General features: G+C 42.8%; 1 protein-coding gene across 4 annotated transcripts in view; it reads left to right on the forward strand.

The window, feature by feature from the left end:
- The first annotated feature begins 6,423 nt into the window (after positions 1-6,423).
- The window catches only part of LOC120370877 (intracisternal A particle-promoted polypeptide), a 31,959-nt gene continuing 12,382 nt past the window's right edge, over positions 6,424-26,000 (forward strand). The window contains exons 1-10 of one of the 4 annotated variants that reach the window (XR_005584009.1): positions 6,424-6,593; positions 7,045-7,388; positions 8,653-9,084; positions 10,785-10,940; positions 12,454-12,621; positions 16,700-16,837; positions 18,531-18,653; positions 19,497-19,717; positions 20,879-21,252; positions 21,762-23,121. Coding sequence is in view for 1 of the 4 variants with exons in the window: in XM_039486156.1 (XP_039342090.1) it covers positions 7,097-7,388; positions 8,653-9,084; positions 10,785-10,940; positions 12,454-12,621; positions 16,700-16,837; positions 18,531-18,653; positions 19,497-19,717; positions 20,879-21,103 (1,755 nt within the window). In the remaining 3 variants the exon portion in view is untranslated. Of the gene's footprint in view, positions 6,594-7,044; positions 7,389-8,652; positions 9,085-10,784; positions 10,941-12,453; positions 12,622-16,699; positions 16,838-18,530; positions 18,654-19,496; positions 19,718-20,878; positions 21,645-21,761; positions 23,122-26,000 lie in introns of those variants that run through there. The other 3 variants (XR_005584010.1, XR_005584011.1, XM_039486156.1) reach the window with 3 other exon arrangements.

Raw genomic sequence — 26,000 nt, forward strand, 5'->3', positions numbered from 1 at the left:
TTTAGAAAATGTGGTTAAAATAAAGAGTCCAAAAAGCATGAGGATTTTGAATGCATTTTGAAGACCAGTCCAACCCTAACAAGCCAGGATTTAAATTCACAGGGGCTGTCCTCTAGCAGAAGTAATTTTCCTGTTGGCAGAAGAAGACTTTCAGTTTAGATAATATCACATTAATTAGAGAGTTAATTTAGTGTGACATCTCAAAGTTTCATCTCATGCATCTGACGAAGTGGGTATTCACCCAGGAAAGCTCATGCTCCAATACGTCTGTTAGTCTATAAGGTGCCACAGGATTCTTTGCTGCTATCTCAAAGTTTATAAGCAAAGCAAATGGTGTATGCTGTTTTCTGTATGAAACCAATCATCTACGTTAAATAAATATTGGCAGAGGATGAGAAGCAGACCCATAAACTCAGGCACCAGATTGTCCCTCTGGCATCTCCAGGTAAAAGTTGCAGAAATACATTCCTACCAGACAGGGTGTCATTTGTTTTTGGTCAAGGGGAACAGTTGTCCCCCATGATCTCAGTTTGCCTCCCCAGACTTTGGACATAGTCATTAGAAATAATTGCCTAATTCTTCTCATTCATGATGCTGTTTGGAACAGGGAATATTCTATGTACTGATACAACTTTGCCCCCCTTGGGATTCCGATGATGTTGAGTCACGTTGTTAGCCTCTGCCTCCAGTGGGAGGGAGTCTCTCTTGTGGTAATTGGGTGTCAATTCCCTGATACTGCCAACCCTACATAAGCCCTCTGGGCTTATGCTAGCCTTTCCTTTGCCTTGCAGGTTAACAGTAGGTGCACCCCAATCCTCAAATCCCTTTGAATTGTTCCCCAGTGATCCCTAACCCCTTGCACTGGCTGCTCACAAGAATTCCAGATCCTCTGCCACCAACAGAGCACTGTACCCCGGTTTACCACTTTTACCTTAAGCCACCGCTCCTGTAAATCACCCAGAGCTTTTGAGCACTTATAACAAAACAGAAGTATTTTTTTTAAGAAAGAATAAAGGTTTGACCAGAATCAAGCAAGAGTGATGAAAACAAATGGTTACACTACAAAACAAAATCATAAAACGCGAATCTGAGTCTACATTTATCAGTTGTCAAGACTTTTCCACAATTGTTGTAAAGCTGGCTGGTTTCTCAATAATCAGGATCCAAGTATTCATGAAAGCACCCGCCTCTGCCAGGGTTTTCCTCAGTGAATGGATCCAGAGTGCCTTGCTCTATGCTGTATTATACTGAAAACAGCCCTTTGTTTCTATTCAGGGGCAGGGGGGCGAACTCTGGCCTTGTTGCAGTTTCTTTTCTATCTTCAAGTGGTTTTGATTGTCTCGGACAGTTTTCCATTGACTGTGGCAAGGGTAGACAATAGAGCTTTGCATTACCTCTGCAGCAGACTAGGGAGGGGTGACAGCTCCTGGCTTGAGTGGGTGACCATCTAGACGCATTACCTCCTGGAGACCAATTTCTACTCCAAGTCCATAAAGCAAACTTCCAGTATACATTATTCCCTAAATATTATCCGTGCACACACCTCACAATGATTAGAAGTCTTGACAAGCTATGAGCTTTCTGTAGATACCTTTCATATTACTCTTTATGGATAACTATCCTGTAAGAATGTATCTGGTGTAGTGAGTTTGTCAGGTCTTAGTTGAGAGTTGTTGGTAAACAGGGAAACCCTTTGCCCGGGGGACTCTGTGCCACACACACACAGAATTTTTTTAAATGAGGCCTCTGCCTAGCAGGTGTTAAAATAAGGAAGAACACAGTCAATGGGATCTCTATCTCTGCCCCATCATGCGGTTAAGCAGTGCTCCCTTTTCTCTATGGCTAGTGCCATGAGTGAGAGCTCTGCTTCCTGTTCCAGTCTGTGTTACTCTCTGACTCTTAACTGTGTCCCAATATCACCTCCCCTTCTGCCTTTTGACTCTGAAATGCACTAAACCCTCTGTGGATTCTGCCTTGGTTCCCCTCTCACACAGCTGCAATGAATTCATTGTTCTGACTCTCAAGTTAAGTTTCTCATTAGATCACTGTTCTTCTAAACAAGATGATTATTCCCAATGGAGAAATTTAAAACAATATTGTGCTAGTATCCAGCAAACAGCATACAGGATATTTACTTTAAAACAAGTTGCCTGGTTGGATTTAATCCAGGCCCATGGCTTAAACACAAGACTCTTCTAATCAAAGGGTATCAGTGACCAAACATTTTGGCCCTTATTCTGACCTCAGTTACACCTGTGTATCCAGGGCCGGTGCAGGGATGTTTCGCACCCTAGGGGAAACTTCCACTTTGCACCCCCCCGCCCAGCACCCTGCCCTGAGGTGCCCTCCCCCCCGCGGCAGCTCCCCCTCTCCACCCTGAGGCACCCCCCTTGCGGCAGCTCCCCACCCCCCACCCTCTGCCCTGAGGCACCTCCCATGCCCCAGCTCACCCTGCTCCGCACATGAGCACGAGCACCCCGAGCACGCCGTCCCTGCTTCACTTCTCCCACCTCCCAGGCTTGTGGTGCCTAAGCTGATTGGCGCCACAAGCCTGGGAGGCGGGAGAAGTGAAGCAGCCATGGCGTGCTCGAGGAGGAGGCGGGGCAGGGGTGAGCTGGGGCGGGGAGTTCCCCTGTGTGCCACCCCCTCCCCTTACTTGCTGCAGGCGGCCCTCCCCGTGCTCCCCTGCCCCAGCGCCCTCCGCCTAAATGCCGGCGGCAACCGGGGTGACTGAAGATCCAGCCACCGCGGTAGCTGCTGAAGAAAATGGCGCCCCCCCAAATCCCAGCGCCCTAGGTGACTGCCTAGGTCGCCTAAATGGTTGCACCGGCCCTGTGTATATCAGATTTCCCCTTGTATGAGTGAGATCAGAATCTGACCCTATATTGAATGGATCAAACTACAGAACCTTTTAAAAGTTTGTGTCTACTTTGGACTGAAGGAGCTTTTACTTTTTGGTTATTTTCTCTCATGCAAAAATCATGTCTTGCTTTGGTATGGCTGGGAGTCTCAGCACTAAACTAGAGTGAAGTTTGCTACACACAGTCCTGAAATATTCTTCAGTGCTTCCAAAATCAAGAGCTGTTACTTTTGTACTATGCACAATGACTGAGGAGTCTGTTCTGCTCTCTATAAGCATGAGTACTGTACAGAACCACAGTGTATTTATTCCTTCTTCTGAAGTTATAGTCCTTTTTGTCCTGTCCTTTTGAGGAGCTGCAACCTCACAGCAAAGCAGAGAATATTATGGGCACAACTTTCCCATGATGCAAAGCATGTGACTGCCCAGCTGTTTGAATTGTATGACAGCCCTGTACATGTAACAACATCTGATTTGAATGGGACATGGAGGTATATGTAAGGAGAAGAGACTTCTTTACATCCTTAACAGAAAGGCGGCAATTTGGAAATGGATGCAAAAGAGCAGTGAACTAGTGCACTAGAGCAACAGGGTATTTCTAGTCATAAAAATCCTGTGTTCTTCTCTAGTACCTTTCATCTGAAGGACTCAAGTGTTTTAATTGTTAATTTATCACCTATTCAGGTAGAGATGCAGAGGAACCACTTCCTGCATCACTGAAAGCCAGTCTCTTCTGGAGTGGAATGTAACAGCTGTTTTAGTAGTGCAAGACTATATAAAACAAAGTGCAACCCTGCACTACAGTTTAGCACAGGAAGTGAAAAGTATCATATCAATTTGAAACTGCAAGGGGAACTTGGGTTGGCAGAATGTACTCACCTGTACTGGAATTAAGCCAAATGACGAAAACGCCTCCTCTCACAGAAAGGGCCACGTGATTTGTAATAACAACAAATAGTCAAGGCCTCTACTTTATGTCTCTTCTGAAAGATTGCACCTCCTGCACCACATTGCCCCTAAGCATCTGAGGTGCTGGTTCAGTGTTGACTCAGAAGGAAAATGTAGTGGATGACAAGTGCCACTGAGGCAGAGCAATGGAAGCGTTTTCTTCAGCAAGCTGTGCCCCCCCACCAGGTGTAGCACTGCAGTGGCTGACTGAAGGAGTCTGCTTGCTGGGCACACAAACAAAGATGCTTTTTCCAAATAAATATTTGTTTTTTTTAACTATTATAAAATATATCTACCTCTATATACTATAATTAATGTACTGTAGTTTGCTGAAGAATTTCCTGTCACATGTGATAAATACAATTACTGAAACAAAAAGGGGCAGTATTTATTCAAAATTGTTGCATTGTTTAAAAACGTCATACTGAGGAGGCCACAAAATCATTCCCTGCAGGGTTTGAGGGCAGGGGAAAGGAGTGTTTCAGTAGCAAACTTTGTAGGCAATTGAAGAGGCTCTGAAGAGAGGCCTTAAAGCAGGAAGGAAGATATGGATAGACATAGGGGTTTATGGGTTACTACTAGAGTAAATGAAAGGTAAATGGAAAGCTTCTTACAGCTTTGACATTGACGTACAAGTCTATTGAGAGAGAAAAATATATAACGTGTGTGGCAAATTTTACTCCATTATTGGAGTGCTACTGGCAGTACGAGAGCAGCACTTCAGTGGGGGCATAGGCAGCCTGGTACATGGAGCAGCGCTGGATTGTCAGATCTCGGGGCAGAGACTATCTTCTAATTCTGTTTTTGCAAAGCACTTAGCACAATAGTGTCTTGATACATGACTGTCAAATATCAGAGGGGTAGCTGTGTTAGTCTGGATCTATAAAAGCAGCAAAGAGTCCTGTGGCACCTTATAGACTAACAGACGTTTTGGAGTATGAGCTTTCGTGGGTGAATACCCACTTAGTCGGATGCATGCACCCACGAAAGCTCATGCTCCAAAACGTCTGTTAGTCTATGAGGTGCCAGAGGACTCTTTGATACATGACTGGGGCTCCTGGGTGCTATGATAATACAAATTATTATTATTAATAATAATAAATAATGGAGGTGCCTTGTATGTTGCTCTCCTGTATGTTAATTAGCACTCAACTGGTTAATCAGGGAAATGTTACTTTATAAACTTACTAAAGGAAATAAAACACAGGCAGCTTTTTATTCCTTTAATGCTGTGACTTGTAACACCTGGTGTTTGGTTGATCAGAAGGCAGGAAGATCTCCTCCTCCATACAAAATCAAATTTCACAGTTAACAAGCAAAATGTGATTTCAGGCCCATTCTTGTAATTGTGCTGCTTGTTTTAGAAGCCACATAGGAAGATCTGAGATGACTGGCTGCATGTAGTAGGGCTCTCCATCTCATTGTAAAGATGTAGCATGTGGATGCAGTGCCCTCCTCTGGAGACACAAGTGTTCTGTCACGTTACTGCCAAGATGACAAGCTTCTTGTGGCAAAATCAGTAGCCTCAGCAACCCTATCCCGGAGCTGTAAATTTGGCACTATGGTGTGAAAACCGCAGCCCAGGTCAAGTATCTAATAGCTAACATCAGACTGACTAATCCATCCTACTTCTGATTAATAAATGTCAAAGAATCAATGAGCTAATAAATCTCAAAGGATTATCATCACCGTGGCTTAAAATGTATATTGATTTATAGCAGTGTGCACATGCATTTATATGCATGCATTTACTAGCAGAAACGGTATACTCCTATTGATATCTGAACAGACAACTTCCTTCCAATGATTTTTTTTTTTAGGTATATCTCCACAAATCTAAATCTGAGAGTATTTTGAGCCCTGTCAGAAATGAAATCTGAATTAAGTCAAAGGGAAAGGAGGAAAAATAATACACAATGTGAGGTTCAGATTAATTTTCAGGGTAATTTTAAAGGGGCAACATTTTAATTAAAAAAATCATTGCAATGACCATGTGTGGGGAAATGTTTGCTGTTACTGTATGTGGGTTGTTATTTGCAAGTCTCACAGTAAACAAAGTGAGGTGGGAATGTTCTTTTTCTGCACTGATTTATACTTGCTCCCATGAGATTACTATCGGTGGCGCGCCTGCCCTGGGAATCAGGACAGAACCCCGAGTTCCTTCCAGCATTGTGCGGGTGTGGGGGCAGTGTGTGTCTGTCCAGGGGAAACCGCAAGAGGGGCACTTGCAGCCAGGGTGGTGCTAGGGGGTGTTGTTCTGCAGGGAGCAGCTGCTGGGTGTAGGTGGGAGTCGGCAGGGGATGCTTTCCCTTCGGAATCAGGGCTGGCCTCCAGGCCCCAATATGGTACTAACATGGTGCAAGGAGCAGCACGTGTGTAAGAGCTTGGTGGGGCGGGGGAGGCGCTCTCCCCTTGCGGTCAGTGCTGCAGGGGGCGCTGTACTACAGGGAGCGGAACAGAGGGTTCATTGGGGTCACTCTCCCCGCCTTAGTCAGGGGCCCATTGCACGTCAGCGGGAGTTACTGAGCATGCTCCGTAGCAGCAAATGGCGGGGGTGGGGCCGAGGAGTTTAACGTCACACCTGTAACGGCAAGAAGCGCGCCTGCGCCTCACCAACTCCCAGCTGGGTTGCGCATGCGCGGTTTTATCCAGGCGTCTGGCTCGGCTGCTCGACTCACGTGATCATTGCGCCTCGTCGGGGCTCCCCTCCCTGCGCTTTGCGGCGCGCAGAGGCTGCTGGGAGGCCGGAAGGAGCTGTCCCGCGGCTCCGCTGAGCGGGAAGAAGGTGAGGGAGGATCGGCGCCTCCGGCCGCCCTAGCGTTGCCCCCCCCCCGTGCCACCAAACCGGCCCCTGCGCCGCCCCCCCCGGTGCCACCACACCGCCCCCCGGTGCCACCAACCCGCCCCCAGCCCCTGCGCTGCCCCCAGCCCCTGCCCTGACCCCTGCCGCCCCCAGGTCCCCCAACCCTTATGCTGCCTCCCAGACATCCAACCCCTGTGCTGCTGCCCCCCCCCCGGGGCTGGACCCCAATCCCTGCACTGTCCCCCGTCACCCAGCCTCCCTCCTCTGCAACCCCTGTGACCCTCTGTTGGTCAAAGTTTTGTGTGCTCCATGCTAAGCACGTTCTTTCTGGCTGCTGCATTCTTCAAGTTCCCAAAAAAAACCCTTACTCTAATAATGGGGAGTATTGATTCCACTAGATGAACTTGCCCAAGTTATTAATTCTCTTTCCTAGGCACTTGGAGACTGACAATGGACAGCAATCTTTGGTCTTCTCTGTGATCATCATGGCTTGTGTGGCTTGTCCCAGGGTCAGCGACAGCCCTTTCTCCTCAGACAAACATGCTCGTCTCATCCTTGCCCAGATTAACAAAATGAGAGGTTCGCATAATTTCTGTGATGTGCAGCTCCAGGTTGGTGAAGAAGGATTTAAGGTCCATCGCCTGGTCTTGGCTGCAAGCAGCCCTTACTTTGCTGCTCTGTTCACGGGAGGGATGAAAGAGTCTTCAAAGGATGTAGTACGGATCCTAGGAGTAGAGGCTGGCATCTTTCGGATGCTCCTGGATTTTATTTACACAGGTATATTTACGTTTGCTATTCTGATTGAAAAGTGGAATGTTCACTTTATATAGATCACTTTGTACTATGACAATTATTAACTGGCTCAGATCCTTAATGGTGCTGCTGACCTGTGCAGCTTACAGAACAGTGCTGAAAGTACCATTCCTTGGCACATTTAAAACTAGGCTGGACTAAACATTTGTAAAAGTACAATAGGAATCAGTCCTGTATTGGCATGAGAGGAACTAGAGGATCTAAAAGGTCTTCTCTGTCTCTACATTCTAAGATTCTGTTCTGCTGTACAGTGAAGAGAAATTCAGTACTGTGTGTTGTACTTACTACAAAAGTGAGTTGTCTCTGTAAGTGTTTGAATACATATAAACATGCACATACTGTATACATGTGCAGGTATATATCACTATGCATGTAGTTGGCTGCTATTCATTATCTTGCTGACCCTTTCTACCAATGATGCTGGCCTTGACTGTCAGTTTGGCTGTTTGTCCCACAACTTTACACTTTTTCTTCCATAATACTCCTTAACACTTCCTGAGCTGATCTGTAAGGCCAGCATCCTTTTTCTGTCTGTGCTTTGAGGTCTTCAAATAATCGGATAACCATTAGGGCTAGGTTGAGTGACATTCAGTGGTAGCTGTGATATCTCTCTCCCTATCTACTTTTTAAAAAAAAAATCCAGAATCTTCAAGTCACTCATGTAGACAAATTTTACATAGCAATAACCTAAGTAAGAATTTTCCTAATTCTTCCTCCCTCCTAGTATTTCTTAACTTTAAGCACATGTATATTCCTACTGAAATCTAGTTAAAATAGAGCCTTTGTAGGATCAAGGCCTAAAAGAAAGGGGGCAAGAAGAGACTATTTTGTGTGTTTGGCTGATAAAGGAATTTTATATGCATCTATAAACATAGCATAAGTAGGTCATAGTTATTTAATTATGTTGTGGTCTTCAGTCAATGAGTCACTGGAATAACCATCCAGCAGAAAATCAACAAGACTCTGTCTGTGATTCACAGGCGTTCTGGGTTATCCCTCATATTTGTATTTACCAATTTTAATGTAAGTATGCGACTTCCAGGTAAATTCCTTTTCAGATACTTGTAAACATCTTACTGCATTACTGAGCTGACAGTAATTTTGCAAGGCAAATGAATGTTTAGTTCAAAATGTCCAACTCAAATGGAAAAGACTAAGGCTTACCACTGTTTAGGCTATTATAACATCTGAAATGTGTCCTGTTTGTCACGTTGTCCTCTGCACACAGGAGTAGTGAATGTTGGTGAGAGTAATGTTCAGGAGCTGATAGTAGCAGCAGACATGCTCCAGCTGACTGAAGTTGTGGATCTTTGCTGTGAATTTCTGAAGGGACAGATCGACCCCTTGAATTGCATTGGACTCTTCCAGTTCTCTGAGCAAATTGCCTGCCATGACCTACAGGAGTTCACAGAGAATTACATCCATGCTCACTTTCTGGAAGTTCAGAGTGGCGAGGAGTTCCTGGCGCTAACAAAGGAGCAGCTTATTAAGATCTTGCGAAGTGAGGAGCTTACTATAGAGGATGAGTACCAAGTTTTCACAGCTGCAATGCAGTGGATTTTGAAGGATCTGGGAAAAAGAAAGAAACATGTGGTGGAAGTGCTGGATCCAGTTCGATTCCCTCTGTTACCATCCCAGAGACTCTTAAAATACATAGAAGGTAACAGAGAGAAAGAAAAATGAAGATGTTTGTTTGGATGGAGTATTTGCCCTTGGTAAAGGATCACTGGGTTTTATTTTTTCCAGTTTAAAAGTGTAACAACTGACTATTATACTAAAGAAGTTTAGTTGATTAATTATTCCTGGGGCAATTCTGTGCCACTGTGCAATGCAGAATTTTGCAGAAATTAAGGTGCATGCACTATTTCCTATCCCCCACGTAAATTGGCTGCTGTGCTGCTAGCCACCGTTAGGGGCCACTGGACCCAGCAGAGCCCAGCTAGTAGATAGAAGACACTGCTGGGGGGAGAGGGAGGGAGCTAGAGCAGTGGTTCCCAAACTTTCTAACAACCTGTGAACCCCTTTCACTAAAATGTCAACTCTTGTGAACTTCTCCTAAAAATGACTATTTCCAGGGATTTTCTCCTTTACCTGAGTATAAATTATAAAAGCAGTGATCTTGGAAATATAATTTTTTTTATGACAAGCTTATTACACACTATTATTATTATTTATCTTTACAGTATTTTTATTATATATGAAAACAGCAACACTCTTCCAAGATCTCACTTTCGTAGGTTGTATCACTTTGAATAAGCCTGTTCTAAGACAAGGCTCCTATGTTTCATCAAGGAGTATCAGATGGGAAACAGCATGAAGGTATTTAAGAAGCCAACTCAAAGAGTTCCTCCTACACAAGCATTCAGGTCTCGAGCAGTCCAGGCAAATGCACATTACAACAAAGCTTAAACTTGTTCTTCATAATAATTTAAAAAACAATATTAACTGCCTATTTAATTATAAAAACAGCAAAAAATCCATCTCCCTTTCCATTTCTTACAAGGAGTCTTGAAGTTTAAATCTCCTCAGTGTGATAGATATGCTTGTTTTGATCTGCTTAGCTCTTGGAAGTCCAGGGGCTCTGGGCTGCTGGCTCCGTGCTGCCTGGGCTCCCTAGGGACAGCTCTCTTGGCCGTGTAATATATTTCGCAAACCCCAGTTTGGGAACCACTGAGCTAGAGGGTTCCTGGCAGCTGCAGTTCCCAGCATGCCCTGAAGGAAGGGGAGGGCAACACACAGGAAACTGTATAAGCCTGGAAAAGAGCCTCAGGCTGTTTCATCCTCTGGGTCGTCCCGGGGCTCTGGTGGAGAGGGGTCGGGTATTTGGGCAAGGGGGGGCCACATGGCTGGGCTCTGGGGTGTGTGGGTATCTGGGCTGGGCGGGGAAAGGGGATGGAGAAAGAGGAACTGGGTTGTCATAGGTGTTTCTTTAACTCTCTGCTCCTGGGGGAATTTTTGTGTCTCTGTATTGTTGCAGATATACTTGCTGACAAGTATTTTGAAATAGATTACCAAAATAATTGAAACTGGTTTGATTATGTAGTGTTATTTTGACAAATAACATTTGCAGAGTTTTAAAATATCATGCACACACTTTTTAATTTTTTGGTGCAAAATGCCCCAGGAGTATTTAATATATACTCACATTTTGATTTTTAAAACTAAGCCTTTGTGAAACTTTTGGACCAGAATTTTCGAAATCTGTCTTGGTTTGTCATATGAAAAGCAGAGAGGAGGTGGTGGTGGTGGTGATAATAGTTGACTTGTATATTTTCCCCTCAGGGTTGGTCAATTACTGATGTTTATAGTTGTCATTGTGACTTTTTCTTTCATGTTTCTCTTTAATTTTTCTTTTCCAAGGAGTTTCAGATTTCAGCCTTCGGGTGGCTCTGCAAACCCTGTTGAAAGAATATTGTGAAGTCTGTAAATCTCCCAAAGAGAACAAAGTCAGCAATTTTCTGCAAACATCTAAGGCTCGTCCCAGGAGGAAAGCCAGGAAGTATCTTTATGCAGTAGGTTAGAATCTGGTTGCTTTAACCTTTTTAAAAAACAGTGACTTGATATTTCATATTGCATTAAAACCTTTTAAATTCTTTGTCAAAAGCTAGTTGCCAAGATAGTGTTGTGTATCTAATACCATGACTTTGTTGCTGGACTACAATTGTGAATAATGTGTTTATTCGTAAATAACTGGAGCGCATTACAAAATACAAATACGTTCATATTTCATCTTTCCTGAATGCAGTATCACAGTCTGGAGTAGTCTTTCAGGAATCACTTGCCTCAGGTGCGGAGCAATAATGCAGCCCGTTATGTGTACTGTTCACAAGTGGAACATATGTACAAAACATGCACCCTATTTGTTTATATTCTTCTAAGGGTGTTATGTTTCTTCCCCCTTTTTTCCTTTTATAATAAGCATTTTTGTACCAGTTTGGTGATCTTTGTAAATTAATGGGTCTTTTATAAACAATGAATATAATCAAAGAATACTCATATCTTTTGCATTTGGGGTTATACTCAATTTTTTTAGTTCCACTGTTCATTTGATATGTTTACCCTCTGAAAAGAAGTTTGTGCAGAAGCACTTATTGCTAATAATGGAGGTGACCATTCCATGAGTTGGTGTATTAAGAATTGCAAAACTGTCATGAGATTAAGGTCTTAGGTCAGATAACATTATTTTTCTCTTCTCTAGCGCCTTTCATTCAGGCATCTCAAAGTGCATTGCAAACATATATTGAATTAAGCCTCCCAGTGGCCCTCTGAAGTCGGTACTATCATCTTAATTTTTCGGATGAGAAAACTTATCCTGAGATGATGAGATGAATTGAATTTCCCAAGGTGTCACAAACAATCGGTGGCAGAGCCTAGAATAAAAACCTTCTCCTCCTAAGTCTCAGTGCTATCCCAGTATTATGGCTTAACCACAAAATCATCCTTCTTCCTCCATCAGAATACTTAGTAAATCTAGGAGAAAAATTCCATTGATGCATAGTAAGGTGCTTCAGCATCTAATACTCTGGAAGGTGTTTGTATCCAGCTGTTATAGCAAACATTCAGAATCCCCAAATTGATAAGATTATCAATTGATCTCAAAGCGCTTTACAGAGGAGGTCAGCATCATCATCCAGTTTTACAGATGAGGAAACAGAGGCACAGGGAGGGGAAGTGACTTGCCCATGGTCACGTCAGCAGGCTGAGAATAGACCCCAGGTCTCCTGAGTCCCAATCCAGTGCTCTCTGCACTAGACCACACTGTCTCCCCAGTGATTTTTCAAACACTAAAAATAATATTGATTTCTCTGCTGGAATAGTTTCTGAAGTTCCCTGCTAAAGGAAGAAGTCTGATTTGATGAGTATTAGCATAGGCATGACTACACTGAAGAAAGATGTTAGTCACTCTTTAGAATATCTTTTGCTCTTATTTTGGCTTTTTGTAACACTTGAACCACTGCATTAGAATTGGCTAAGACCTTGAAGAGGGAGAGCTGCTAACTTACGCATGTACTTTCTATCTGTTGCCTAGGTGGATATACTCGACTGCAGGGGGGACGCTGGAGTGACAGCAGAGCCCTCAGTTGTGTGGAGCGTTTTGACACCTTCAGTCACTACTGGACCACTGTGTCTTCACTTCACCAGGCTCGCAGCGGGCTGGGAGTGGCAGTGGTGGGAGGAATGGTTTATGCTATTGGAGGTGAAGGATGAAAGGAATGTGTTACTTTGGATAACCTAGTATACCTAGACAGTTCTTGATATGTTTGTTCAACCTGCTCTTAAAAACTCCAGTGATAGGGATTCACAACCTTCCTTGGATGCCTGTTCCAGAATGTATAGTTGAAAATTTTTCCTAACGGCTAATCTAAATCTCTCTTGCTGCTGATTAATCCCATTACCTCTTGTCCTACCTTCCGTGGACATGGAGAAAAATTGATCTCTATCTTTCTACGAGCCCTTAACATATTTGACAGGTCACCCCTCAGTTTTCTTTTCTCAGGATCAAATTTACCCATTTTTTAACCTTTCTTCATACATTGGGGTTTTCTAAAGCTTTTATTATTTTTTGTCATTCTCCTCTAGACTCTCTCCAGTTATCAACTTCTTTCCTAAAGTGTGGTACCCACAATTTGACATAGTACTTCAGCTGAGGCCTCATTAGTGCTGAGTAGAGAGGGATAATTACCTCTGTCTCTTACATGTGACATTCCTGCTAAAATACCCCAGAATAATGTTAGCCATTTTTGCAGCTGCGTCACCTTGACTTATGTTCAAGTTGTGGTTCACTATAGCCCCCTAGATCCTTTTCAGCAGTACTACCAGCTAGCCACTTGTTCCCTATTTTGTAATTGTGCACTTGATTTTTCCTTTCCGAAGTGTAGTACTTTGCTCTAGTTTTTATTGAATTTCATCTTGTAAACTGAGACCAATTCTCTAATTTGTCAAAGTTGTTTTGAATTCTAATCCTGTACTTCAACCTCTCCCAGCTTGGTGTCATCCATGAATTTTGTAAGGGTCCTTTCCACTCCGTTATCCATGTCATTAATGAAAATATTGCTGGAGCCAGTACTGACCCTATGGGACCCCACTAGATAAGTCCTCCCAGTTAGACAGCGAACTATTGATAACTACCCTTTGAGTACGATCTTTCAACCAGTTATGTACCCACCTTATAGTAATTTTCATCTAAACCTCATTTCCCTAGTTTGTTTATGAGAGTGTCATGGGGGGCTGTCAAAAGCCTTTCTTAAATCAAGAAAGATCATGTCTACTGCTTCCCTTCTATCCACCAGGCCAGTAAACCTGTTAAAGAAGGAAATTAGATTTGTTTGGTATAATTTGTTCTTGGCAAATCCATGCTGGCTACTACTTATAACCCTATTATTCCCCATGTGCTTACAAACTGATTGTTTAATAATTTGTTCTAGTATTTTTCCAGGTATTGAAGTTAGGCTGCTTGGTCTGTAATTCCCCAGGTCCTCTTTGTTCCCCATTTTAAAGAGAGGTGCCCTGTTTCCCCTTCTCCAGTCCTCTAAGGCCTCACCTGTCACCCGTCATCCATGAGTTCTCAGAGATAATTGCTAATGGTTCTGTGATTGCTTCAGCTAGTTCCTTAAATACCCTAGGATGAACTTCATCAGGCCCTGCCAACTTGAATTCATCTAACTTAGGTAAATATTGTTTAACCTGGTCTTTTCCTACTTTGGCTTGCGTTCTGTCCCCCTTATTGCTAATTGTGCTGAGTATCTTGTCACCATTAAGCTTTTCAGTGAAGACTGAAGCACACTAGGCATTAAACACCTCATCCTTCTTTATGTCCTCCATTATTAGCTCGCCTTCTCTGTTATATAATGGATCTACACATTAATCGGTCTCATTTTCTTTTTTTCTTAAAAGAACAAGTAGAAATTTACTGAAAGCTTGCCTTTCATTAGAGTTAGTGGCCTCTATTATTGTGACTTGTTTGCTGAATGCATTGACTATATTTCAGGAGCATCGTACATTGTGATGGTACTTCCTTAAACATATGTCAGATGTTTGCTTTACTTCTGAATGGGGAAGTGTAGGATTTTTGTTGTTACCATACTATCAGTGTTAAGGCAACATTGATATAGGGAAGAGTCTCATATTCTGACAAATAGGTTAAACTATGGCGTAGTCAAGAATACCTGAGGGAAATGTGCATTAACTTGTGTACTAACAGGAAAAATATCTCCTGCAGACCAAGGTCAGAAATGACTTTGTCTTTTAAGTGTGTGTTTGTGCTCTTTGGGACTAAGTTACTATTCTGTATATGGATGTTATTGTTAGTGCTCCAATTTAATAGTATAGGAGAGTCCTTAGCAGTCTTGATGTATTTTCCATTCTTCCAAAAGGTGGCAGTAGATCGTAAGAATGGCCATACTGCTGGATCAGACCAATGGTCCAGCTAGCCCAGTATCCTGTCTCTGATAGGGGCCAGTGCCAGATGCCTCAGAGAGAATGAACAGAACAGGGCAATTTCAAGTGATCCATCCCCTGTTGTCCACTCCCACCTTCTGGCAGTTGGAGGTTTAGGAACACCTAAAGGATGAGGTGGTGTCCTTGACCATCTTAGGTCCATCAATAGTTATTAGCTATCCTCCTTGAAAGTATCTAATTCTTTTTTGAACCCTGTTATACTTTTTGGCCTTCACAACATCCCCTGGCAATGAGATCCACAGGTTGACTGTGCGTTTTGTGAAGAAGTATTTCCTTTATGTTTGTTTTAAACCTGCTGCCTATGAATTTCATCGGGTGACCCCTGTTCTTGTGTTATGTGAAGGAGTAAATAACACTTCACATTCTCCACACCAGTCATGATTTTATAGATCTCAATCATATCCCCCCTTAGTCGTCTCTTTTCTAAGATGAACAGTCCCAGTCTTCTTAATCTCTCCTCGTATGGAAGCTTCTCCATACTCCTAATTGTTTTTGGTGCCCTTCTCTGTACATTTCCAATTTCAGTATTCAGGGAGTAGGTGGATTTACATAGTGGCTTTATGAGATTTTCTATTTTATTATCTATCCCTTTCCTAATAGGCCTGACATTCAGTCAACTTTTTTGACTACTGCTTCACGTGGAGCAGACTTTTTCAGGGAACTCTCCAGGATGACTCCAAGATCTCTTTCTTGAGTGGTAACAGCTAATTTAGACCCCATCATTTTACATGTACAACTGGGATTATATTTTCCAATGTGCATTACTTTGCATTGGTCAACATTGAATTTCATCTGCCATTTTGTTACCCAGTTACCCAATTGAGCGAGATCCCTTTGTAACTCTTCGAGGTCTGCTTTGGACTTCTCTGTTTTCAGTAATTTTGTATCAGATGCAAATTTTGCTGCCTCACTGTTATTCATAAATGATCTGGAAAAGGGGATTATGTTGCACTGCACTGGTCCGAGTAGTGATCCTTGGGGGACCCTGCTATTTACCTCTTTCCAGTGGGAAAACTGACCATTTACTCCTACCGTTTGTTTCTTGTCTTTTAACCAGTTAGTGGATTTCCTTGTTATTCCTTGGGACCAAATGGCACATTTAGTAAAATTGTCAGCTTAAATTACACCTTGGTATAGTCTAAACTCCATTACTAACAGAGCTTTCCTTTTCTCAACTGATGGTGTCCAGGATATGGGAAAGTTATCTACATCTGTCTAAAATGAAAGTAGTGTGTACATGTAGTGAAAGGAAACAAAAGATATACTATAAGGTTAAATGCTATAGTCTTTAAAAAAAAAACAACAACAACAAAAAAAAACCCCCTGTATTTTCCTACCTATGTTAGTAATAGCACTGTAGAGTGAAATATTTCATGCAGAAGCACAATGCTGCGGTGTTTCACTCACAGCTGTTTTGAGAAACCATTGCTGAAAACCATTTTCAGCACTAATTCAGTTTTCTAGTGTAGATGAGGCTTTCGTTGCTTTTGCACTTTGGCAAGATGAGAGCAATGGCCTCAGTTCAGATATTGGAAGCAAGGGGCTGTTCCTGTGGCAGGAGCTGGATGGTGCTTGTATATCTGAATTGCAGAATATTCTCACACACTAGTTCTCAACCTGCGGGCTGCTTGTGGCTCAATCAGCATACAGCTGTGGCCCATATGACCTCCTCAGGGCCACATAGGTAGCACAGATACTGTGTGGATGCGGTCCACATAACACACAGAGAGCTGCATATGCCGCCCACAGTGGTAAATAGGTTGAGAACTGCTGTTCCTTCTAACTCATCTATTTGTTTCTGCCTTTTTTGTACCAAGGAGAAAAGGATTCAATGATCTTTGACTGTACTGAATGCTATGATCCTATTATTAAGCAGTGGACAACTGTGGCCTCCATGAACCATCCTCGGTGTGGACTTGGAGTGTGTGCATGTTATGGTGCTATCTATGCTTTGGGTAACTATACAGTTTCTTTTTGGTAAAGCATTAGTTCATCTGATCAAATCAGTTTGGAGTTTTAAATATTGAAATCTTGTAATACTGAGAGTTGAAAATCAGCAGTTACTTGTCACTTGCAGCTGATGGGTGTTTTTATGAGTGCACGTAGGGGAGGTGCCATCATTTCCAAGTGAAGCCTCTTAGCCAACCAATGGAATAACGGGTATTTTCAATATGACTCCATAATACCCAGACCAAAATATGTGTATGCAAGTTAGTCTGATTATATTATTAAAAAAAAAAAAAAAAAAGCATTTCACAACACCCCCTCAGACTTTCTACTTCTGTAGTACCTTTATCTGAGAATCTGTACTTTATCGGACATTAACCCTCACAGCCCTCTGTGATGGATGGATGGGAGAACTAAGAGAGGTTAAGTGACTTGTCCAACAAATTCAGTTGCAGAGCTGAGACAAGAACTGAGAAGTCCATGTGCTCTTAACCAGGCGAACTACTAAATTGTTGTAAGAACCTAAATAAGTATTTTTCAAAAGCTTTTAGTTAAATAGACCTTCACTATCACGTCAACGTAATAAAAAGTATCTTATTTTAAAATAAGGAATACCAATGTATGTGACTTGCAAAAACAAGTTGCTTCATAATCTTGTGAGCACCTGTCTGATGTTATCTTTCCCTGAGTCTCATCATAGATCTTATCTGTGCTGCGGTCCCACAATTGATAGCAGACAAGCGTATTACTGTGCCTGCTTGAAGCCCTATTGAAGTAATCAGGATTCTGTGCAGGTTCAGCAGTCCTCCTGTACACAGTCTATTGCAGGATAAGGGCCCTAGAGCGTAAGCTTCTCTGAGCAGGGGCTGTGTGGTTATCCTCTCTGTAAAACACAAAACTCATCTGGTGCTATTTAACATTTGCATATAACAAAAGGAAATACCCAGTACTTGTAATCTTGCACCCACCTTATTGAGCAGAACGCCAAAAGAATCTTATTTCAATAACTGGACAAAGTTACAAGGTTCTCCCAAGAATCTTACAAGATTCTCCCTTGTTACTTAAGCTCTTAATGTAACAATTCCCTGTGAAATGGGGGGGGGGATCATAAGGGGGAGCAGATCCTTAATTATGCTTTATTTGGACTTTTAATTGTTTAAACAATAAGCAAAAGGAAAATCTGACATCGGCTGCCATGCATGGGTCAAAAGTAATTCATAGCTGTGTGCATGTCATCCATATCACTGTCTTCTAAATACTGCTTCACAGATTAGGTGTTTGAAAGCTTTTTAAAATGCTGAAGTGTAACAAAAATCTAATAAGCTAGTATTGTATACCACTGGGAAAGTAAAAGAGATTTGGAGTGAAAGTTACGGGAACATTTTAGTTGCTAGAACAAAACAGCCCAATATCTTATCTAGTCCAGTATCCTGTCTCCAAAAGTAGCCAATTCCAGATGTTTTATATATGCCATCGTGCCTATAATTATTCAGTACTAATAACATGGAGGAAATTGTTTTCCCTAGGTGGTTATCTCCTCCTGCCCTGAAACATAAGACTTACTAGCCTTATAATTGTTTTCTCTATTCTACACGTGCTTTTGTTGAATCATACTAAGGTATTTCCTTCCATAATTATCTTTGGAAAAGACCTGTAGTTCTGTGTCATCAAACTTTACCTGCATGTTTTTCCTTTTTGTAGGAGGCTGGGTTGGAGCAGAAATCGGCAACACAATTGAAAGGTTTGACCCTGAATTAAATAGCTGGGAGCTAGTGGGCAGTATGGTTGTGCCCCGCTACTATTTTGGGTGTTGTGAAATGCAAGGTGAGTGGTTTTTGGTTATGGCTTTCCCACGTGAATAATAACCAATAGTTCAGAGAGTAGTTGTATCATATAAGGAATGTGAAGCTTTACATTTCAGCAAGGATTCCTACCTGTGTCTGTCTTGCAACTTGGTAAAACTTCTTGAGCTCTGTGGTGCTTTCAGCTCTGTGAGTGTAACAGTGGTTCTCCACCTTTCAGCCATTTTCCCCTTTTCTGATAGATGTTTTTATTTCTGTGGAACTTGAACCTAAAGGTCTCCACTCATCTAACAATATAAACCCAAGATTTAATAAACCAGCTTAGAAAATTCTTCCCTGTCCTATCAGTTACCCTTGAAAATAGTTTTCCTGTGGTTGTGAACATGAAGTCCAGCCAGTATTGACCATCTCAAAAGACAGAGCTCCAAAGACGTATCTTGTATGAATGTTCTTAATAAATATTTGCACTCGGGCCTCCCAGGTGGTCACCTGCCGTTCCTTGGCTAACTTAGGGTATATCTACAGTGCAATAAAACACATGTGGCTGGCTCATCTCGGCTGACTCAGGCTGAAGGACTATAACTCAGAGCCCCCCAGTCTAGTGTCCCGTCTCCAGCCATTGGGGATTTTAGCAACAGGCAGTCACCAATGGGCCACCCACCACTGTCATACTGTCTCCTCTATACACTTATCAAGCTCAGTCTTGAAGCCAGTTAGGTTTTTTTCCCCCACTACTTCCCTGGGGAGGCTGCTCCAGAACTTCACTCCTCCGATGGTTAGAAACCTTCGTCTAATTTCAAGGCTAAACTTATTGATGGCCAGTTTATATGTATTAGTTCTGGGGTCCACATTGATCTCTCTCCAGGTTTAATTTACATTGTCGGGGGCATCAGCAATGAAGGAATAGAGCTACGTTCTGTTGAAGTCTATGATCCAATATCCAAACGCTGGTCTACGCTTCCTCCAATGGGCACCCGAAGGGCATACCTTGGTGTAGCTGCCCTCAATGATTGCATCTATTCTGTTGGAGGATGGAATGAGACACAAGATGCACTTCCTACTGTAGAGAGATATTCCTTCGAAGAGGTCAGTAGAGTGCCTGGGAACCTTGCAGACTACAGCTTTATTTATTAGAATGTATAAAGATGCTAATATATGCTGCCTATTCCCCGATAATTTTTTTACTCTTCATAGTGGTAGATTGTGTTGTCACCTTGGCCGTTATGTACCTGGTGAGAATATAACTCAAGTTGATGAGATAAAGATTTTAAAACAAGCTCCATTTCCTATTTGTTCCCAGTCAGTAATCTGGAAACTACATTTCAGGGCCTTCAAGGTGGTGTCCGTATACTTGCTGATCTTTGAGTATATCTATCTAATCTTAATCATGTAGTGTTTGAAAAGCATGTGTGTGTTCTTCTGGGTAATTGGAAGCTAACCAACACACAATAAACAGAAGGATTGTAGCTACTAAATACCTTGGGGAATGTGGCAGAGTAGTTCTGGTATAAGTTGTTCAATATATTACTCCGGATATTAGACAGGTTTATTAGATACAATGGAATTTACCATAAAAACAGCTCTAAAGTGCTGCTGTTATTGCTTTTCCCTCCAAATCAATACCAAACCAGTATTCCAAAATAGTGTTAGAAATCACGGTGTTGTCTGTAGGTTCTGACTTAAGTTCTGGCTACTGTGGTTCTGTAGATTCCGGTGGCACTTTTCATAAGAGTAGTGTTGACAGTCCTGGCGGTTTTTACATTTTGCTTCTACGGTCCCTTTAATTTTCAATGGGGGTAGTTTTCTTCAGTTCTTGTTTCAAATTATTGTGTGCTGTTCCTGTGCAATGCTAAACAGCTGCTGTGCTCTACCCCAGAGGTGTACATAGATGGCCTGTTCTCACAAAACCTGACATCAATGGGATTGCTTATGAGAATAAATAAGGGTTTGCAGGATCAAGCCCATCTTTGCAAAGTGCTGTGGGATCTTTCAGGGTGGGAGGTACCATATACATGTACGGTACTGTTGTTGTTGTTGTTAGCATGTTTGGATCCGCTTAAAGTAACTAAGTGGTCATTTTGAGGGACTTTAGACATTTCAGTAAACTTAGAGTTATTCTTTTGGGAAGTGGTGGGGGAAGGGTACTTATGCCTAAGGGGCTTAATTATAGCAAAGCTATTTGCTGATTATTTAAAAAAAAAGGGTATTTATATAAAAATTAATAAATAAAATGTCTCCCCTCATTAGGAGAAATGGGTTGAGGTTGCACCGATGAAGGTACCCAGAGCTGGTGTGTGTGTTGTGGCTGTGAACGGACTTCTTTATGCCTCGGGAGGCCGAGCTTCTAGTCATGATTTCGCTGCCCCAGTGACCTCGGACTCTGTTGAAGTTTATAACCCTCATATGGACACATGGACTGAAATAGCAAACATGATCACCAGCCGCTGTGAAGGAGGTGTGGCTGTGTTATGAAATAGATCTTCAAAGAACTCGAGGAAGACTAGCAGGGGGAAGGATGAGCGTCTGGCTTTCTACAGACAATGAGGTTTCGTGCTGCTTTGGCCAAGATCCTCTTCCACTATGTGGCTCTTGTGTGGAGTTGGTAGAGGAGCAGATCTCAGGTAGGTTTGTAGGGCTTCTTCTGAGCAAAAGGAAATTAATTTGCCCCTAAAATGACAACTGACCAATCCAAAGTCTGTTTCATGAAATACCGTCTGTTGAGAGCAGAAATGCTTTTCATGACTAGATTAAACTAATTGAATGTGAAACAACTGGGGACTATTTGAAAAATTGGACCTCATCTGAGATATGACCTTCCTGTGTGCTGGGATGACTTGAAACTGCTCTCTGTTCCCATGATGGAACAAAGTTAGTATCATTAGTTGGACTTAAAACCTAGAGGGTGATTCCTTTTTGAAGCTAGGGCTTTGTCTGAAGTAAAGAGCAGCTTGGCTGTTCCCTTAGCAAAGAGTTGTCTTTTGCTGGCAGAGAATGTGCCAGGTGAGGCTGGTTTTAAAAAAAGATCTATAGTTCCAGTTGCAGCCTTATCTCGCTTGAGGTTCTCTTTAGCTTCTGGATAAGCACCCTAGAAATTAACTGGAGGTGAGAATTGTCCTTTGTCCCCCAATAGGTTTTCTGGATAAAGGATCTGGTGATAAGTGGCTGACAGTCTTACTCCACTGCTTCTCTTCCTGTAAAGCTCAACGTAATTTTGGTTGTTCATGCTATTATAATACTGGTATCCTGTTTACCTGTGGGTAGCAGGTGCTCCTATCCACCCAAGGGTGGACTTTCCCTTCCCTACTTTTCCAAGAAGTGACACCAGTGACTCATAAATGCTTAACCTGTGTGCTGGTCACAGGATTTTTACTGAGCTTTTCAGTTGGGAGTGTCATCACCTCTCATTATAGTGCCCACTCTTCCTTCTGCCGTCCCTGGAAGGGAGTACCCTGTGCACGTGTATACACATACGGGGGCTGTCGGGTAGTGGGATAGAACACCCTTCTGCAAGATGCTGCTGCTCTTTTCCACTTCCAAAGATGACACCTCTGGCTTGCACCCTGCCTTTTCCAGGTTGAAGTAGACAGAAATTGGCTGTGTTCCATTTCGAAGTGATGCTACTGTTTATTCATTTTGCCATTGTCTTAAAGGTCCTATATTTAGCGTGAGAGCGCTTATTGGGAAAATATTTATTTTTTTAGCAATCGTGACACCATTACCAGATTTTTAATCTTCCTGTTTTAAACAAAAAACACACCTGGTACTTGAAGCTTCTGTTTGCACCATATTACTGCATTGTCTTGGCTGGGATTGAGTACGTCACCTGGAACTCAGATACAAGTCACAACTGAGACTGTCCAACACAGCACAATCAGACAATCTTCTGGAACGCAAACCAGCATGGGAAGTGTAATGCAATGGGAAGCCTTCATTGTGTAAACAAAGGGGCACCCACTTTCCAGATCAAGGATGTTACCTGCCCAGTATGAAGTTGTCTGGGGGGAAGCTTCCAGTTTGTGTAGTAGCTACTCTGAAAACTGATAATTTACATATTCAAGGACAAATGTTAACTGCACCTGCTGACGTTTGGCTTTTCTGATCCTTTAATTAAACTCCTATATGCTTTTGCTTCAGGAAGGACTTCTAATGGTTGTGAAGCTAGCCCCTAATTCTCATACCTTTAGTTTGAGCCAGGTGAGTTTGCTTTTAAATTGCTGTATACTTCTCAGAACTAGCTGCAGGTCATGAGTGTATACCTAGGTAATGGTGGAACTGTGTAGTTTTTACACTGAGTGCTTTTTTTTAGTAATGATGGTGAGTGGCATTGCTGTTAACTGTAACAAAAATAAGTTTGATTTTCTTGTTGAAACTTTGTGTTTAACTTCAGACAACCATTGAGAAAAAGCTTTAAACCAGGTAAACTTTGACAGGTTGTTTTTAAGCTACAGAGAAATGTGCTTCTGAAATAAAATATTTATTGTATTTCCTTACTACTGGTGAGATCCTTTGATTTAAAGGACCTTTGGGAAACGAGGGGTACTTGGATGGCTCACCTGTCCTGCATGCTGTCTTCTGATTGAAAAGAGCTGAAGAGGGAGATGTTTTACAATCAAACATCTGTAGATTCCCATGCTTTCCACATTTGGATACTATAAGATTTCAGTTGGGTCCTGTAGTTTACTTTATTATGGTCTCTTCCACCAGCTCCTTATCTCCCTCACTCTGGAGTCAGGGAGGCATTTCTGTTGTACCATGGATTAGTCCCTTTGACCAGTGCTCGTGACTTCCACAACCCTCAGCCAGCAGATGAGTTTGCAATCTGCTGCTGCCACCACATATCTAGGGTATGGCTACACTTACGAGTTGCAGCGCTGGTAGTTTGCAGCGCTGGTCATCCAGCTGTGCAGGGCCAGCGCTGGTGTGTGGCCACACTCACAGCTACCAGCGCTGGTGTGGGGTCACATTTGCAGCATTTGCAGCGCTGTTCGGAGTGATGCATTATGGGCAGCTATCCCAGCGTTCAAGTGGCAGCAATGTGCTTTTCAAAAGAGGGGGGGTGGGGTGGGGCGTAGTGTGACAGGGAGCGTGGGGAGTGGATTTTTGGAGCCAACACTGTGTGTTAGCTTCCTGCCTTGAAAAAATCAGAAAATGTTTCCGACCCCTTAGTCTTAACTCTTAATTGCAAACAGCCTGCATCTTCTCTGTCAAGCAAACACTCACTCCCTGCCTGCCTCATTCACAGGGGTTATCTCATTTGATTGATCACAGCAAACAGGAGCTGTGTTGGTTTTTTAGTTAAGCAGCTCCGGTAGCAACGAGCCGGAGCTCCGAGTTCATAACAAAACAAAGAGAGAGGCTGCATAACAAAACAAAGTGAGTAATTTAGTTAAAAGCATTCTGGGATATCTGCTAATACCCTGGAGGCCAATAACAGCACTGGTGTGTGTCCACACTTGATGAGCAGCGCTGGATTACCAGCTCTGCAATGCTTATTCCCCATGCAGACCCAGGTGTACGGCCAGTGCTGCAGCCAGGGAGTTGCAGCGCTGGATGTGCCCTGCAGGTGTGGACACTTGAGATTTGCAGCGCTGGTGGAGGCTTTCCAGCGCTGCAATTAGTAAGTGTAGCCATACACCCCTAGTCTTGCCCAGGAGAGGTGGGACAGCTTCTACAAGTGGCCCCATACCAGACTGTGCTGCCATGGATCTCTTGTTTGTTTATCAAACAGCCATGTTGAATAAGAGGGAGTGAAACAGTGAACTTTGCATTTCTTTAAAAATTCAGTTTTAATTCCTCTACATCCAAACAACATAGCACTATTTCCAGGGTCTGCTGTTAACGGTGCAAACGTTTAACAGAACCTCCTCTGAAAATCCTAGCAGTTAAGGGATGTAGCAAGTGTTACACTAATTAGTGCTATATAAAGGGAGATGGCTGCATTCTTTAAGATCTACAGACTTTGCAGGTTGTCATGTTTCTGGCAATGTAAATGGCTCACGAATCTTAGAAAGAGGATGGTTTCTCTCATCTCTGTAGCAGATACGGCGCATTCCTTTTCTGAAGGAACAAGGAAACGGGTGGCTACAATTGGAGGTTGTAGGGAGGTAATTCTGTTAAAATGCAATCCTACTGCATTATACATGTGAACAGCATCCCTAAACTCTCTTCTTCATTGGGCTCTAAGAGTTGGTAAAACCTTTGCAGCTTACCTTTAAATACCCATTTACTGCAGACTTTCACTTTCAAGCATTTATACCTACTGCCAGCTGGATTTTTACTGATGGAACATTGGCTTAGGCCACAACTGAAAGTCCATATTACACAACCCTCACCCACTTAAAATTTACTCCTTCGTTGGCTATAGCAGGAAGGAGGGGCATGAAAAGATTACTGTGGAGAAGCTTGCACTATACTTCTCTAGCACATTTAATACGCAACCCCTTGTGAAGCGTCTACAGTTTACAAATGTACTGAGTGGCCAACAAAAAACAGATTTACCCATCCAGTGCGTAGTTGCTCAGCCCCTACTAGGGAACTACGACTGCTTGGGTTGCCTACTGTGAGCCAGGGAGCAATGCCAGCTGGCACGAGGCAGGCCCTTCCCTAACTCACATCAAGCATGACACACGTTGCCCCTACACACTGTTGTCATCATCATCTGTATCTAAAAGGTGTTATGTAAGGTGGTATATGCAAACCGGTACCACACCAGTCATTAATACTAGTGCGTGATGTACGTGGGGGTGGTGTCTGAAGAAGGACAAAGAAAAGTACATCCGCATCTATGGTAAACAAAGCCATCAACCTAAATGAGCATGGGGGAAGACCACTTAATGATCACAATAAGGGATGGAGCCTACACACTCAGGAAGCCTTCCTGGCTCTTGAAACAGAGACAATAGACTTGGGGAAATATAAGCCAAAGCAGAAAGCCATTTTGGAATCCATCACAAAGGGGGAGCTGTGCCCTTTCAGGGCATGAAGAGTGGATCCTCTGGGCCTGAAAACAGAGTAGCTGGAACTGACTATAAGTGAGAAATCTTAAAGCGTAACTTGTTGAAACTGAGTTTTAGCCACTTGAAAACATTTTGTGTTTTACTTGTAACCATCTCTCTCATCTATTCTTTATCTCTTAAATCTGTTCTTTGTTAATTAACTCTCGTTTTATTGAAAAACCATCTGTGCTGTGTATTGAACTGAAGTCCTCATCAATACTAACAGGCTTGTGTGTGCTCTGTCTCTTTGGAGGCAGTGAACTTAAGGTGTGTGAGTATCCACTGAGTAGGACTGGCTGGTGCAGGGGAGGTGGTTTTGGGAAGACTCAGAACAGGAGGAGCTGTTAGTGTCACCCTGCAAGATGAGGGGGAGG

This window comes from Mauremys reevesii, linkage group 8, assembly GCF_016161935.1.
Source record: "Mauremys reevesii isolate NIE-2019 linkage group 8, ASM1616193v1, whole genome shotgun sequence".
Classification (NCBI taxonomy): Eukaryota; Metazoa; Chordata; order Testudines; family Geoemydidae; genus Mauremys; species Mauremys reevesii.